General features: G+C 47.5%; 1 protein-coding gene across 2 annotated transcripts in view; it reads right to left on the bottom strand.

Moving 5' to 3' along the window:
• The window catches only part of SLC35A1 (solute carrier family 35 member A1), a 383699-nt gene extending 365940 nt beyond the window's left edge, over nt 1-17759 (bottom strand). Inside the window, exon 1 of one of the 2 annotated variants that reach the window (XM_069606380.1) lies at nt 17593-17759. In XM_069606380.1, coding sequence (XP_069462481.1) covers nt 17593-17605 — 13 coding nt within the window. In that variant the 5' untranslated portion in view covers nt 17606-17759. Of the gene's footprint in view, nt 1-17497; nt 17518-17592 lie in introns of those variants that run through there. The other variant, XM_069606381.1, reaches the window with a different exon arrangement.
• Between the last annotated feature and the right edge of the window lie 259 nt (nt 17760-18018).

Below are 18018 nucleotides of genomic sequence, written 5' to 3'. Positions count from 1 at the left end.
GAGATGGGGAGGTTCTAAGGGACCTACACCTCATTGGAGAAGGCGCAAGCCTCCATTCGAAAAATCTTCCCCGGAAGGGTTTTTGGAGGGACCGGTCGCTACAGAGGCCGAGCGTCCGGTCGTTATCAGTCAGCCAGAAGGCCTCAATCGAACAGAGCGCAATATTGGGAAGATAAGAAGCCAGACACCTTCTTCCAACCCAGAGGCCGTTTCCCCAGAGGAAGACGAGGCAGAGGACAGGGAAGAGGTCAATACGTTCCCACAGGTGAGAGTATCCGCTTACCCTGCAGTAGGGGGGGAGGACAGCGACGTACTGGGAGAACTGGCGCGCGCTTTCCTGCGACGCTTGGGTGCTTCAGTCAGTCAGAGGCCTACACATACAATTCACTCAGACCCCAGTCCAATACAGAACCCCCAGGTTGATAGTGACAGCGCGAACAGAACCAGCCTTGTTGCGAACAGAACTTCAGAGTTTAGCGGAGAAACGGGCCATCGAGCCTTGCATAGCTCCGAAATTTATAAGCAATATGTTCCTGGTCCACAGGAAAGAGAAAGTGAGGCCAGTAATAAATCTGAAGGACTTGAACGAGTGGGTAGTTTACAACCACTTCAAGATGGAAGGGACCCACCAACTGCGAGACACGCTCAGACAGGGCGACTGGCTCACGAGGATAGACCTGAAAGACGCGTATCTCACGATCCCAGTAGATCAGGAATACCGACCCTTCCTGGCCTTCGACTGGGACGGGCGAGTATGGCAGTTCGCCACGATGCCTTTCGGACTAGCGTCCGCTCCCTGGGCGTTTACGAAAATGATGAGACCAGTAGCGGCAGCAATCAGAGAGAAGGGCATCCGGATCATCATCTACCTAGACGATATCCTAATAATGGCAAGCAGCGAAGAGGCGCTGCGATATCAGACCAGATGGGTAGCGAATCTATTAACCTCTTTGGGATTCCTAGTGAACCAAGAGAAATCAGAAACTATACCAGCCAGGAGGATAGAATTCCTAGGTTTCATTATAGATACCAGGTCGGCGACCCTGGAGCTGCCGAACAGGAAGATCAGAGATATTCGAAGGGAGATAAGGACCTGCCTCGCCAGACCGACCACATCGCTGCGAACAATCGCAAGAATTGTGGGTCTGCTGGCGGCGTCAATCCAAGCGATATTCCCAGGGCCTCTTCATTACCGAGCGCTCCAGAGGTTGAAAATAAGACACCTACAGCAAGGGCTCGGCGTTCACCAGCTAGTCCAACTAGACCAAGAAGCCCGAACGGAGCTGGAGTGGTGGCTCCAGAACATGGAGGCATGGAACGGCAGAGCCATTTTTGGCGACCGCCCGGACATGGTAATAGAATCGGACGCCAGCAGAGCAGGCTGGGGTGCCCGATGCGGAGAACTGCAAACGGGAGGGAGATGGAGCTCGGAGGAGCTCAAGCTTCACATAAACTGCCTGGAGCTCCTGGCCGGCTCTTTTGCTATCAGAGCCTTCACCAAGGACAGAGTGAACTCTTGTATACTTCTGAAGATGGACAACATCTCAGCAGTCAAATACATAAATCACTTAGGTGGGACGAAGTCCAGATTGCTAGCAGAGATAGCCAAGGACTTCTGGCACTCTTGTCTGGAGTCGGGAACAGCAGTGACGGCAGAATATCTACCAGGAGCCCAGAACGTGGTGGCAGACTGGAACTCCAGACATCTCACAGACACCAGCGACTGGATGCTGCACAGAGCGACATTCCAGCGGATAGAGAAGCTCTGGGGACCGTTTCACGTAGATCTATTTGCGTCCAAACTGAACGCTCAAATGGGCAGGTTTTTCAGCTGGAGGCTGGACCCAGTAGCAGCAGGGACAGATGCTTTTCTGCAAGATTGGAGAGGGCAAACGCTATATGCTTTCCCCCCATTTATAATGATAAGCAGAGTTCTAACAAAAGTCCGCAAAGAGGAAGCCAATCTGATCATAGTAGTACCGATATGGAAGTCCCAAGTCTGGTTTCCGGCGTTAATGGAACTGTTGGCGGACTATCCCCGAGTGTTTCCGCAAGAGGAAGATCTCCTCACGGACCCAGCTGGGTCGTATCACCCTCTGAGAGTGAAGGGGACGATGCCGCTAATGGCGTGCAAGATAGCAGGAGACGTTGGAATCTCCCGGGAATTTCGTCTCAGGCTGCGAGCCTCATCGCAGAGTCATGGGCTCCATCGACTAGAAGGAGCTACGATGCAGCTTGGTACAAGTGGTCAAGATGGTGCAAGGCGAGAGGTTTTCATCCCATTTCGGCCCCTCTAGTAGAGATCGTGAATTTCCTGGCAGAACTTCTGCAGGACGGTAAAGCCTACCGTACGATAGGGGTATATCGATCCGCGATATCGACAGGCCATATGCCTATTGAAGGAGTACCAGTGGGTGAGAACGTGGCAGTAATTAGACTCCTGAAGGGGATAAAATACAGAAAGCCTCCGCAACCGAGGTATAAATCTCTATGGGACGTTACAGTAGTGCTTCGACTATTAGCCGACTGGCCCAGTAATAGGTACCTAACACTAGGAAGACTATCGGAGAAATTAGCGATGCTTCTATGCATGATCTCCTGCAGGAGAGTGGCAGACATCAGAGCTTTAGAGGTAGACAGATTGATATACGGGCCAGACGGAGTGACTTTTCATCTGGCCAGGAGGACGAAGACAGACTCCTCGTCAATAACGTATCCATATATGCAAGATCATCCTAAATGGTGCGTAGCCGCATGCATAAGAGAATATGTAAATAGAACAGCTGAGCTGAGATCAGCGGGGACGACGCAATTGTTGATAGCGCGCAGGAAACCGCATAAAGGCGTAGCGACAGCCACCATAGCAAGGTGGGTTAGAGAAGTCATGGGTCTAGCAGGGATAGACATGGCGAAGTTTGGAGCACACTCTGTGAGAGGAGCGGGGGCATCCAAAGCACTCCGTCAAGGAGCGACATTGCAGGATATTTTGAAAGCAGCCGATTGGGCGAGTGATAGCACGTTCAGAACGTTTTATTTTAAGCCAATTAATGCACTGGCAGAAGCTATGGTAAGAAGCTTTGAACAAGCATAATGCTCGCCTCCGTCTTGACATAGAATGAAGATTCCCCCTGCTAATAGCGCAGGGAGCTCTTGATTCTATTAAAGACAAGGAGGCGAGCATTAATTTCCCACCCGAGATACACGAGGGAAGAATAAAAGAGGATATTGTAATAGTAAGATATGTACGGAGTAAATAACAAGTGCATTTTTTCCTCAGAAATAGGGTGTGTATCCGCCGCCCTAATTTGTACTGTTGTTTTTTCCGTTTTAGGAGAAGATCAGAAGAACGGCTGAGTAAGCACGTGAGCTGATCGGAAAGCATCGATCGTGATCGCAAGTTTGGAGGCGAGATTTCGTTTCACAGTTCTACAGTTCAAAGACCTCCCAGATCAAGTTGTCAGTTCAGGAGATGTTTGCAATGTTGGTTGGAATACAGTCAAAGAAGAGGAGGTTTACAGGAAGAGGAAGGACTAGGTCACATGACCAGGACACTGGGTTCAGGGCCTAGGCTGATGGGAAATGAAGTTTTTGAAAGAAAAAAAAAAAAAAATGTGTTTGTGCCATCGGATAGATGGACATTTTATTTGTTGTGTTGAAACTGCTGGAGAGCAAATAAATAAGAAGATGAAGCATAATGCTCGCCTCCTTGTCTTTAATAGAATCAAGAGCTCCCTGCGCTATTAGCAGGGGGAATCTTCATTCTCCATGACGCCAGCAAGTCTGTTTTTTTCTGTGATCCATTGCACAGAACATGCTCAATGGTAGGTGGAATGCTGAAGGTGGGGTCCTTCTCTAAAGGCATATATTTGCGTCGTTCTCATTTAAAAGCAGGAGGCAACTCCTCTGATAAAAATCAGAATCCATAATGACAATCGCCCCTCGCTTGTTTGTAGGTTTGATTTCGATGGATCTGTCTTCCGACAGTAGTTTGAATTGATGTTTTTTCATGTTCTGACCCCATATATGGAAGCATTTAATGGATTTAAGGTCTTTCGCCATTTTGGTCTCAAATAACTCAAGTGCTGAATTGAGCATCAATGGGTTGAATGTACTTTTCATTTCAAGGAAATCAAATGTTTGTTATCGTTCTGCAGTCAGTGGAATAGATTCAAAACAATAGCGCAGGTCTCATCTAGGTTGGAGTTCTTCACAGGTACGAATGATAGGCCTAAGCGAAGGAGATCCATTTGTTGTTTAGTGAAAGATTTGGTAGAAATGTTAATCACTAGTTTGCTGTTTTTTTCTTTCCTTAGCTTTCTTATCTTATTTCCTCTCCTGGTCTTACTAAATAAGGTTGTGTATCGTCGTCGTCCGTTAGCTGGTGTTGGGAGTGTGGGAATCGAAATAGTCACTACCGATGTGCAAGTATTACTCGTTCTGGTAGATGCTGTGGATTGATCTTTGCCTTACTTGAGGTATCGCTAGTAGGATCAGAGCTACTGTTGCATCTCTGGTTAATTCTATTGATTGTTCTTTAAATTGTTGTAGATTCTGTTGATAAAACTCCTGCCATGAGTGGACTATATCTCTTGAGTAATCTAATGTATCTCTTTGGAACTTCCTTATCTTTCTCTGCTTGAGATCGTGTTTGTAAGAGTGTAATTTGGTGTTGAGGTCTTTAGTATTTTAGTTAGTTCTTCCTGCGACAATAAAATCGACAATTGATCCTTCAATTCTGTGATTTCTGAATCTATTTTGGTGATAGATTTAGCCAATTCTTCTATTGTTAATAATATCAGGTTGAATGGACACTTGTTTAGAATTCGTTTCCACTTTTGGACAAAATAACTGTTCTCTTTGCAGAGTGTAGTTCTTAGATAGACTCTAAGACCTCGTGGGATGCGTTGGTCTTTATAGTATTGTGCAAAAGTGAGGCATGGAGTTTTTGTGAAATTCCTTTCCTTTCCCGATTAATCTTTCCAAATTGTTAACTACTTTTTCTGGATTTTCTATGGATGGGATTGACCTTTCTATGTCATTTATTAAACCTGGGATACATGCAGCTTATTCTTTGCTGAACGCTAAAGGTGGTATAGCATGTTTAGTTGTCAGAAGGTTAATTTATTTGAAAAGGACATGCTTATATCGGAGACAAATTCTCACTAGTGAGTGCTGACCAGGCAGTTGTGCCACTCCAACAAGGTTGGGAAACAACAAACTGAGACAGTAATTTGCTGGCAAGCACACCTACTTTGAAGTAAATTAGGAATGATCTTCTGATGTCTATGTTAGTTCAGGGTGCATGGGACTTCCTATTTGCGCTTGTTATGGAACCGCTTGCAGTCCGCTTGAGGACCTTGCATGGGCGCTGGGAACTGGCAATGGGTGGGGCCAGCAAACTGATCTCCATGTATGCGGACAATGTTATTCCATATATTAAGGATCCCAGATGTAATCTTTGGCCTATATCGCGAGAGGTTGAGACTTTCAGTGAGGTATTCTGTTTGAAGGTGAACTGGACAAAAACCATTCCGTTTCCTTTGAAATAGGCCACTCAGGAGGCTCCTGATGCTGGCCGGAGGGTCCCGGTGGGAACAGGAGAGAGCCAAATACTTGGGGATCGCGGTCAGCAGATGTCGGGTGCAGTTGCTGAAAGATAATCATTGGGTGTACCTGGAGGTGCTATGGGGTAAAGTCGGTGGGCCTCGCTCCCGATTCTTTTTATAGGTAGATTCATTGTTATAAAGATGGGGAATTTTTCCTAAATTGTTGTACTTGTTTCTTAATATTCCAGTGTGGCCGGGCTCTGTTTTTCAAGGAGCTGCGGTCATTACTAATTGGGTATGGTCTGGGGTTTCAAAACCCCTCCGAATTTGATGGGAGACACTTACTGCTACGTGGGCTGAATGTGCCGGATATGGAATGTTATTATTTGACGGGCCAGGTTTCGTTTGCCTCTTATTGGATGGCGGGTTCACAGGCTTTCCCACATGTGCGGATTGAAAAACGATCGGCCTACCCGTACTCTCTGGAGAGCACTTTAGTATCTAGTGGTGGATAAGGAAGTGTCTGTTTGATCCTGTGGCGCGCATGGTGCACGCATGGCGGCTGCTATGTTCAAGACTGGAGGTGGTGACCACATACACCCCGGAACTATTGGTCTGGGACATTCAGTATGCATGGCGGCTGCTATGTTCAAGACTGGAGGTGGTAACCGCATACACCCCAGAACTATTGGTCTGGGACATTGTGTATCACCCGACATGTGATGGCAGGCTAGAGGGATTGGTCGAGGTTGGGGATCTCTCACATGTTTGATTGTTATGTGGAAGGAAGGGTTGTGGTGTGGTGTGGTAGCAGGTGGAGGCCAAGCTTTGGCTGTGGGTGGGAGGGAGGGGTTTGGGGAAGGGGGTGAGTGTTTGGGCTGCCATTTCAATCTTTTTGGCTTCGGGAGTCCCTGTTTTTCCCGCCTGAACCTCTGGGGTTGGCGATGCTGAAGTATTTGGTCAATTCCAAGAATGCTAGAAGGTGGTGTCCACCATCTACCAGATGGTGCAGGGGTCAGCCCCGCTGGCAGTGCTCCCTTGCCGATCGCAGTCGGCGGCAGATATAGGGATGTACCTAGAAGACAGACAGTGGCAGTACATGAATACTAAGAATGTGGTGATATGCTCTAGATTTAAACTTATCCAATAACATTTTTTGCATTGCACCCATTTATCCCCTGCTGTTCAGAGGAAATTTGATTTGATGAATGATGGCAAAAGCCCTTGATGCAGATCAGAAAATGCTGGTTTTATACATGTGCTGTGAGAATGCCCTTCTGTCGTCCTTCTGGTGGCAAGTAACTGAGATAACGGGGCGTATGGTGTTCTGCGAGGTGCCTCAAGACATTCTGTGTTGCTTGTTTGGGACGCTCCTGGAGATCGCCAAGTGGGCAGAGGGGTGGGGGTAGGAAACTATTGTCCGTTTGTATGATTCTGGCTAAATAGTGCATTTTATTACTCCGGTCTACCACATTACTCCATCTGTTGATAAGTGGCTCCGAGACCTGGCCTGGTGTTGTGATGTCGTTACCCAGCAATGCTATACCAAATGATGTGTGGGGTCCAGTTTGTGCATTCTTATAACAAGGGACACAGCAGTCGGGAGACGGGAAAGGGGAGCCTTCCCAAGGATAATTTGGCAGCCCGGGCGCTTTCTGGATGCAACTCTTTAAGAATGGGATGATGGGAATCGGTTAATTTGTTATGACTGCATAATGTACTGCTCCTACTTTTTTCCTCTGTCTTTTTATATTACCACAAGAACTGCGGGTGTCGGGATGTTCGGTTTGGGAAGGAGCTGGGCTGGCACATTGCGCGAAGGCCTAGGTGTGAGAGTACGGGGAGGCAGAGATTAGTATGGGAATCATCAGGGGTATGGCTGAGGCCGCAAATGTATAATCTGTGTTGGTGTTTTCCTCCTGGACGCGATGTGCTCTCTGGGTCTGGATGTATTGCGACCTCATCAACAAATAAAGGTTTTTTTTTAAAAAAAGAAAAGACAACTATTTTCTTATTAGTTGAATAAGCTCCCACACAATGCTTGCTACTTTTCTGAAATTCATATTGAGCAAAAACATTCACTTGTGCCATACAAGTGAGAGAGAATAATAAAAACGTTCAGCAGGTAATGATAGACAAGGTGAAGGTGGCATGTCAATGGCATTGTAAGAGGGTGAGATGTCGCCATTGGCACATTGCTAAGCATGAGCACAGTAGATAAGAATGTCTAGCATCAGGGGCGTGGCTTGAAGCGCCAGTGATGTGGACGCTTTAATGAAAGCCTCCGTGTGAAGCCCGGATATGCTGCAGCTATTGCTTGTTTCGGTACATCGCAGATGCCTGTAAACCTCAGGCATCGCTCATAAATAGAGGGGGAGCATTCACAGCGAGCAGTGGCACCGGGAAACAGCTGGATGCCGAGGTATTTAAACGAACGGCTCTGTCGCACCCATGGCAGAGCCCAAGTAAGATGGCGGCCACTCGAGCTATGAAATCTCTGCCACCCGACTTCCCTCTCCAGCTCCGGCGTGCGCCCGCAGAGAGAGTTGGCTCTGAGGCAGCGATTCTGCCGGGCAAGGCAACAGTGGTGGAATGCTGCAGTGCGGGACGGGCATCGGAAAGCGGTGATGAGGATGAGCCCTGCATCAAAGGCATCAGAGGCGGCCTGCAGCCGGCAGGTGCTGAAAAGTCACTGAAAGGACATTAATAGATGAGGGACCCCTCCTCCCCTCCCTTCGATCGAGTGCTGGGGGATAAGTTCCTCTCTGTCCAACTCCTGTGTTGGAGGTGCGGCGGCAGAGACAACTGAAGGACAGCCGACCCTACTGGGCACCTGGAGTAGCCACATAATCATAGCCCTGAATCCGGAGTGCAGCCTCCCTATGCCCTATCACTGCACCAGGGACAACAAAGACACTTGCCCAGAAGGAACAGCTAAATTACCCATGTGTGGCAGGGTAGGGGAGTGAAACTGGGAGCGCATCTAAATGAATGCTGGCGGGTGCTGGAGGGGACCCCAACTGAGGAATAGTGGGAAGGAGTGGCAGTGGGAAGGAGACTGTCATCCACTCCCCACTCCATAGTATCCGCCTTGCTGGAATACACAAAGGCCTGCCGAAGGGCCATCGAACTGCCCTCCCCACACCTCAACCAGCACAAAGGGAAACCACCAGCTGCAGATTAGCCATGTCAAAACCCCAAAAGAATGCAGACATTGCAACGCTACTACAACCTATGGAAAAGGGGAAGAAACTAGACGTGGCGAGGACTCAACCCTCTTCTCCACTTCTTGCTGGGAGGACAACTAGCCACGAAAGAGGACATACAGTCCTTCATGTCTGGAATGAAGCTAGAATTTTGCAACTGTATGGCAGAGATCTCATCTAAGTTAGACCACCTGGACCAACAAGTACTGGAAGCAGAGTAAATGCTGGGTGAGGTGGAAGACCAAACAACGGACCAGGCAGCGACAGTGGCGGAATTGCAGAGCAAGATTAAAATGTTGGAGGGTAGAAGCGACACAATGGAATACAAGCCGGAGGATATGGAAAACATAGCCCTTAGAAACAACCTACGGATCAGAGGGGTCCCCTCATTAATCTCAGACCAAGCACTAAACTAATATATAAGGGACCTCTTCCAAACTCTCCCCCCGCATATTGATAAATCAAGGTTGCTCATGGACCGCACTCATAGGCTGCCGGCAGGGGCAGCCTCGAACCTTCCGCTAGACGTTATTACAAGGGTCCACTTTTTCTCTGCCAAACAAGAAATTCCCACAGCTAGCCAAACACGTAGAGAGTAGACTTTCCAGAGGGATGTAGCTCCAAATCTTTCAGGACCCAGCTACAGCCATGGTACAGAGCAGAATGCTCAGACCGCTGACCACCTTTCTGCAGGATCAGAGGGTCAAATACCACTGGCTGTTCCCCGCCACTCTACAGTTTGTGCTAGAGGACACAACCCACACCATCAGAGCCCTGGATAGCAGGCACCCTCCCGGACACAAGCTCCCTCCAGCCCCCTTACATCCCTGAAAAGAGATGCCCTTGCCTAAACCCAACACCAGGGCGAATGTAGCCAGAGAATGAAAAGCTAGACTACCCTCACAACAAACCTGAATATCATCTGGCTAGCCATTAGCGGAAACCTCCTGATGCAAAACCACCTTGCAGTAAAGCAGGCACAAACTAGAAATGAATTTTACCTAGCCACCCGGCTTCACATGGCCTATGCCAAAACGTGGCTAAGATCCCACATAGAATCCAACGGGGCAATGAGCCCAATCCTATTGTTGTTTTATGGTTACTGGTTCCTAGTTGGAGTTATATGTAAAAAATCTGGTTGCAGAATGGCAGGATCAGGATTAGATGGCGGATGAGACCCATCTGGATCCTCCCCCTCCCACTGCAGAATTAATCTCTTTGGCGATGCCTCTACCCCACCCCCCCAATCAGGAATTGAACTTCATATCGCTCAACATGAAAAGCCTAAATGCTCCAGCCAAACGCAGATCCACACGTCAATACCTGCAGGACCTCAACGGCTCAGTGGTATTTTTGCAGAGGCCGCCTTCGGAACAATAATTTTCCAATTCAATATCTGGCCTCCAGTGGGTCCAAAAAAGGCGGCACAGCAATTGTCCTTGAAAAGGGGGTGGCAATCAGGGAACTGGAAACGCTCTACAGCTCAGAGGGCTAATAGACAGGGATCAAAGGTATGTTATTTGGCCAACTATGTACACTGATCTCTGTTTACACCTCCACCAAAGTCTTTCTCCTGGAACTGTAATCTAAGCTTCTCCCCTTTCTCAAGGGTCAAGTCGTCATTGGGGGGAGACTCTAATGCGGTCCCAGACCCACCGATAGACTTCAATGTTGCTCCGGGTCTCCTTCACCTATTCAAAGCCTTGGGGGTCGTTGACACGTGGAGAGTATTACACCAAGGAGAGAAAGACTACCTTCTTCTCGCATTTACATCGAACTGCCTCCCGAATAGACTTACTACTGGCATCCCCCGCCCCCAACTCATGTCCTACGTCGATGAGGTGCCAAAAAACCAAGGATATTGACTGATCACGCTCCAGTTCTCTTGAAATTCCGAGGCCACAACTCAAAACCTCCCCCAGACCGCAATGGAGCCTTTATGACCCTAATCCTGAATTACATGGCTCTTAGGGATGCAATCACTAAAGCCAGTTGGTACTACTTCCAGGAAAACCCCACAGAATAATCACATGGGATGCCATAAAGTCTGTGATTAGAGGAGAATTCGTAGCCTATGCCTCTGCCTATCGGAAGCGGAGGCGGGAGGCCAAAGCCTGGTTAGAGAGGGAAATAATTGAAGCAGAAGGTAGACATAAAAAGGGGTGGCCTCCTAAAGCACACCGTTTCCTGCAGGTGGCCTGAAACAAATTAGAAGCCCACTATGCTGAAGAAACAGCCCAGTCCGAACCAAACAAGGACACTATGTCAAAAAATAAAGCAAATACATTCCTGGTTAAGAAATTGGCAAAATAAAACAGCCAACATCTATTCTAAAGTCTTGGGCAACCGCCTGTCCTTGGGTCTACCCAAAATAAGTGACTGATCAAACCAGCTTCATGAGGGGCCAAACCACAGGAGATAACATTCAGTGGACCCTGAACCTGGTGTTGGTGGCAGTCTCAGACCGGCGGAAAATGGCGCTGCTGGCTTTAGACGCAACCAAAGCTTTTGACACAGTGGACTGGTCCATCCTAAATTTAACTCTTGGTGCCTTTCAGTTGGGCCCACTTTTTCAACGGATGGTTCTAGCCAACTATAGCGGAGCCGAAAACTACTTTGTGGGTTATCCAGGGACAGAGGGTGCTCATTTCACCAACTTGTGGGACTAGGCCGGGGTGCCCTCTATCTCCATTGCATTACGCCCTGGCAATGAAACACTTGGCCCAACGAATTTGAAACAACTCTGCTATTGAAGGGGTCCAGGTGGGCCAGACGCACCATAAGCTTTCCCTCTAGGCGGACAATGTCCTACTCACTTTAACATCCACCCCTCTCAGAACTACAGAGGTTTGGCAGGGTAGCGGGATTCGCTATTAATTATCACAAATCATCGGCCTTGGGAGTGGGTTTGACCTCAGAGGAGATAGGTGCCCTCCGCCCCTAATGCCCAATTCACTGCAATGAGAAATCCATGGATTACTTAGGGGTGCCCATTCCGGCCCTCCCGGGTGAGGTATATGCAGCAAATTCTTCCCCCATGCCCCCCTCTTTAAAGAACTAGGGTCCAACCTGAAGAGCTGGGCCACCCAAGAGATTTTGTTAATGGGGAGGATCACGGCCTGTAAAATGAACCTTCTCCCGAGGGTCCCATACTTCTGTTCCACTCTCCCGTGGTTGTCTCCAGTTACACCCCCCCCCCCCTTCACCTACAACAAAACATGTTACAGTTAATATGGAGGGGTAAGAAAGCAAGGATCCCTAAAAGGGTAATGATGAGCAACGCTCGCTTGGGTGGATTATTGGTCCCTAGCCTGAACAAATATGATGTAGCTGCACAACACGCTTCCAGGCATGGCTCTCCCCGGCAGACCTCCCAAAATGGGCAGCGATTGAACATTCAAGACTGCCACTGCCCCTCTGCTCCCTCCCACATATCCCCCACTCCACATGAAAACACTTGCCTGGCATACATTCTAGGGATGTAACGGTATACCGTGAACCACTTAATTGAACAATAATAACCGTCACATTGTTTATACCGGTATACCGTTCATACCGTTAAGTGTGCTTTTCAATCTGATTTGGAAAGGCTGCAGTAAGCAAGTGCTGCGCAGTCTTGGTCTTGCACCGTTGGATGTGCCGTCTGCCAAGTAGTTTCAGTTGGAGCAGTTTTTAATGCCATTCCATAAACCACACGTGCCTGACACAAAATCAATATGTTAGCAATAGGAAGAATAAATACAGTGCCAAGAAGGAAAAGGGTTTACTTTGGGTTGGCGGCTTTGGGGTTTATATATTTATAATGGATAATGTTTTCTAAACATATGACAATGGGGGATTTCCCTGATTCCATCATTGAATTTACATATAATAAGTCACACTGAAAAATGTACTCATCTCTGAGGGTATTCCCTGCTGCCATACCAAAGGGTAACATGTCCGTGATTACTGAACACCTTTTGGCCCACAAGTAAACTAAAGGCTGTAACGTAAAGAGAGAGTGCGTGTGTGTGTGTGTGTGTGTGTGTGTGTGTGTGTGTATGCGCACAAGCGTATACTACCATCAGGCTCCAATGATCTGTGGCATGCAGGTTATCAAGATGGCAACATGTTCATCTTCACCAGTAGCCAGTGGGGGAGCTAAAAGTCTAAAGGACCACTTAAGAAAAGCTATTCAGTTTGCTTTGCCAGTCGCAGCAGGGCTGCCCCCCCTCCTCCTCTCCACATGTGTGTTTGTGCTTGGTGGAAGCACGGGGTGGCATTTCAGTGGAAAGTATGTTGAAAAGCCCAATTCTGACCCTGGGTGCCTGGTTGTGTTTGTGATGATAAATCTGACAATTTATGACCTTTTAGAAAATATTTGTTAAGATTAGTTAACTCCACCTGCTATACCGCGATAACCATGATATACCGTCATTTGGCAATAAGGTTATTGTACCATCATAAAACTAATACCGTGACACCCCTAATACATTCCACCACAAAATCCACAGTGAGAATCTGTGACTGGGCCATGAAGTCAAAGGGCATCCCAACAGGATTGGGTCCGCACCCCCGATCTTCTATAACCCAGTCTTTACGCCAGGCATGCACCCTACAAACTTTAAAAACTATATGAGGGGCGGGTGGCAAACCTTGGCGCAGCTATTTGACAAAGGCCAGCCATGCACCTTCGAGAACTGTAAGGGGACATTTCAGCTTACCGAAAGCGACAGATTCTCCTACACCCAACTCTTATTGGTACACGCACCCACAGGTCCGTCAGAAGGCCGTATGTGACCTCAGCCCCATTGAACTCACTTTGCAGGAGGGACTAAATGGGGGGGGGGATGTTTCCAAGATATACAAGTTACTGCAGGAGGACATGCTGACTCTTTGCCCTGCATACATGACACAATGGGAAAAGGACATCGGGTGCTCAATTGAGGACCAGACTTGGGTGGACATCTGGGCGAAAAGATACTCCTCCTCAACCTGTGTGACGAACAAAGAATGTGCTCTTAAACTGCTTCTTTGTTGGTACTGTCCCCCAGTGCGGCTTCACCACATTCAGAATGCGTTGGACCCACAGTGCTGGCCAAACTGTGGGAGCCAAGGCACTTACATATGTGGTGGGAGGAAGTACTCACCCTGATTGATGCCATCACCCAGGTTAAAACCTGAAGTGATGCTCTTGGCTTCTCTGGTTAGTGGGTTGGGGGGTCTACTCAAGATGTGGGACGACAGCTAAACTTATTACCCAGCTTCTCCTAGCGGGGAGGATCACGATCACCTGGTCTTCGAAATCTCAAGGGGGCCTGTTCATATCCTTGTGGTGGGTCAAGATATGGGACATCCTTGTGGCAGAAAAGGTCAGCGGCCACAGAAGGCCTTTTGCACTGCTTCACTGATGTGTGAGCCCCTGAATATGATCGAGACGTCCCTGCTCAAACACACAAACCGCGGCTTCCAAGCCTGTTACCTCTGGACAACATTTGCAACGGGACACTCCCAGTGAACTTCTACCAGATTGGGGGAAACTGGGGAGGAAGGGCGGCAATCTCTATTTGGCTTGGGGCGGTGCTCACTCAATCGGACAAATGGCCATGTAAGACCGGTGGCTTTTGCTAGCAGAGCGTTATCCGCAGCTGAACAGAGGTATTCGCAAATTGAGAGAGATGCATTAGCAGTGCTGTGGGGTTTCAGGCATTTTCATTTGTATATCTATGGGAGGCCTGTAACCGTTGTAACTGATCACAAACCATTGATCCTGATCATGCTGGGTTCCTCTTCTAAACCGCCAGCAAGGATCGAGAATGAACGCTGTCACCGCTAGAATATAACAGGAGTCTTATATTTCGCCCAGGTAATAACAATGCAGCAGACTATTTGTCAAGAAATCCCCCACAAGGTGAAGTGACCTCAGAAGAAGAGGCAGCTGATACAGAGGATTTTATACTTCTAGTCACAGAGGCGGCCTGCCTAGCTCGATGTCAATAGGAGAACTGAGAGAGGGGTCAGAGAAAGTTGATTTTTTTCAGCATTCTGAAAGATGCCATCACTGGCGGAGACTGGAGATGGTGTTCTAGACTAAAGGACAGAGACAGATGTAAGACACAAACAACTCTGTAAGGGTGAGGGCAAACTCGCATTCATGGATAATGGATTGGAACTGAGAAGATTAAAGATTGTGATCCCTTCCCAATTGATCCCCAGGATGATTGAGCTAGCCCACCACGGGGACCAGGAATCAGCTCAAATGAAATCTTGATTGTGCATTAAAGTGTGGTTTCCTGGACTAGAAGAGTTGATGACTTCATGAAAGAGTGTCTTTTGTCAAGTGTCTGCCCTGGCGAACAGGGAACTGAGGATTTAATCCATGCCGCGTAGCTCCAAGCCATGGGAGGTGGTGCATGTCGATTTTGGGTCCATATGAAGATGTACACACTTGCAATTGATTAATGGTCTCGGTTTCCTAAAGTCGAGTGTATCCCTTCCACAGCGTTATCAGATGTGCTACAGGTATTGGAGAAAATCTTTGGGACACACGGGCTGCCAGAGGGGGGTATGCTCTGTTAATGGACCTCTGTTCCAGAGTGAGGTTCTTGCTGCATTCATGCGGGAGTGCGGCGTTCGCCATAGTAAAATAACGCCCATATGGTCAAGGGCAAATGGAGAGGCAGAGAGGTTCATGAAGACAGTGAAAAAAGTCTTCAGAATTGCCCATGGATCTTGCCTCTGAAGAGCGCTATACCAATTTCTGAGAAAGTACTGCACCACCATGCATTGCACTACTGGAATGCCCCCGGCAGAAGCATTGTTCAACACATGCCCCGAGGCTGATAACTGACATGGAACACCAGGTCCCAGGAGAGATTGATGATCAGGCAACAGCAGCGGATCAGAGAGCAAGAAAGCCCAGAGAGGTCGGAAGGTCTATGACCTAACATTGAGGGATACGGTTCTGCTGAAATGCTGAAGGCAAAATGTCCCCGATTTATGAGTCTCGACCAATTATCACTGCGGCCAATGGCCGTAGTACTGTGACCAGAAACTTGAGTTTCTTTAGGAAAATTGAGTCAGATAGTCCTATAAAAGGGGACCAAAAGGCATACCCCTGGGAGGATAAGAAGGGAAGGCCAATGGTCATTAGGGAGTGAAGAGGATGGAGACCCCTCGAAAACTCAAGAGATGCAAAAAGTTGATAGTGGACCCTGGTCCCGACCTGTCAGAAGAAAGGAGGATTCCGCAAAGAGAATCGAGGAGGCCGCAAGCATGGTTGCAGGACTATGTAATGACCGTAGGACAAAGACCAAGGTTATGTTTGTTCAAATGCAACATGTCGTTATTTTTTTTCCACTCATATAGAAAAGGAGGAGTGTGGTGAGGATTACTTAAGCGACCTTACGTATGTGGTATGTGAGGTCAGGCCACATGTTGAATAAATGGGGCATGACGCCATGCACTAATCAGTGCACGTGCGGAGCGCGGAGTAGAAGGCTGGTGTCCCGAGTGCTGTCTGCACACCCCTACAACATGTCTTAGAGGCCTGCCAAGCCTCATAATTGGGTAGCAGGGGTCGTGTGATCTCACTCACTATAGACAGACACAGTGTGCAGTTATAATGTCGAAAACATTTGGTAAAAAAAAAAATATATTCGAATGCTTTTTTTTTACTACTCGCGGAACCCAAAAAAACATGTAAATAAAAAATAAAGAAAGTTAAAACACTTTTTTTTTTTTTTTTTTTTTTTTTTTTTTTTTTAAAAGGGGGGGTTGAGGGGACCCCCCCCAATTCGAACAAAAAAAAGACAGATTTTTTTTTTCAACATTATGTTTTTCGACATTATCACTATAAACCACGACACCTCTATTGTATTTATTGAGTGGCATTGGTTTATATCAAACCTTGCATAAACATTATAGAAATTAATTTAGAATACATCAAAACAATTATCCATTATGTACAGATGAATAATTGCACATTTACTCGTTTATAGTACTCTCCGTGAAGAAAACATACGCAAAACACAAATGGAAATTGTTATAATTCCAATGCAATATTATAAAATCATCATAAAACTAACCACATGAAGACTATTATATAAAGGGTAAATTTAGATCTATTGAAACAGTGGTGCAAAATACCTATCCTTAACGACTTAATTTCCCAACTTTAACCGTGCCCAAAATAGTTTAGTTTATATGTTATTCTGGTGGTGTACAAAACAACTTAAATGGAATAGCCTGTAACAGCCACAAATAAAACTACATAAAAAATAGCAAACAACTATATGTTCAGGACTGTGGGCTGGTTGACACAGAGACACACACTATAAAATCAAATTATTGTATGTTTACGGTGCAAACAAGAGGGCATGAGATAGGTATTGATGGTGGGAGACCTCGGGTTCCGTGTTGCGTCCCAGGAGCGTTTCATGATGAGTGGACACGAAAGCCGTGGTACAACACACCCGACGTCACAGCATACTTTTGATCGCTCACGGGACAGTCGCTACACGTCTCTAATTGTTCGTTATCTGCCTCTGTTTGCCCCTCCACAAATAGGTAGCTCACGCCCCAGTGAATGGCAGGTAAGAGGGAAGCTGCGCTATATTGTGATCTCTATGTTCAGAAATCCTAAAGGTTGTCAGGGGCGACAGACAGTTCCTTCCACACATTAAGGAACAGGAGCTATCAGCCCCTATGCATTTCTTAGCACCCCATACACATTTGGCAACAACTGAACAGCAGTTAGTCTTTCACCTGCAAAGCCTAAGCAGCACTGTCTGAAGCCCACCAGGTGGGCATGGGAAGGAAAGGGTGTCCCCACTCCTCCCGTGGGATATCCCGTCACTCACCTTTGGCGGCCATGGCTGCTCGGGATGCTATCTATCAGGTTGCATCTGAAGCCCTGCACTGAGAGTGCCAACCCTGAACCGGAAGTGACATCCGCCCGACATTCGCAATGACATACACCAGGAGGCGGTACGAAAGGGGAGAGGAGAGCCCGAGGGAAAGGGAAACCGCGCCCCTTCTCTCTGTCATTGCCGATTATTATGGCCAGCCTACCAGACCGGTGGGAGGGCCCACGTTGTCCAAAACGGATGGAAAGAGCTCAGATAAACGTTTGATGATATGAAAGCTATGCAGCGTCAAAGCAATGTGGTATTGTCGATTATTTAGATATGTAAATAAGGTGTAGAGACTCATGCTCAGTAGGAGTAGCAGCCGAATATGGCATGTGTCATATACACACTGCATGTCACCACTACAAGTGACACGTG

The sequence above is a fragment of the Ambystoma mexicanum genome, chromosome 4p, assembly GCF_040938575.1.
Source record: "Ambystoma mexicanum isolate Mex_15411 chromosome 4p, UKY_AmexF1_1, whole genome shotgun sequence".
Lineage (NCBI taxonomy): Eukaryota > Metazoa > Chordata > Amphibia > Caudata > Ambystomatidae > Ambystoma > Ambystoma mexicanum.
This window is presented reverse-complemented; position numbering and strand designations above follow the sequence as displayed.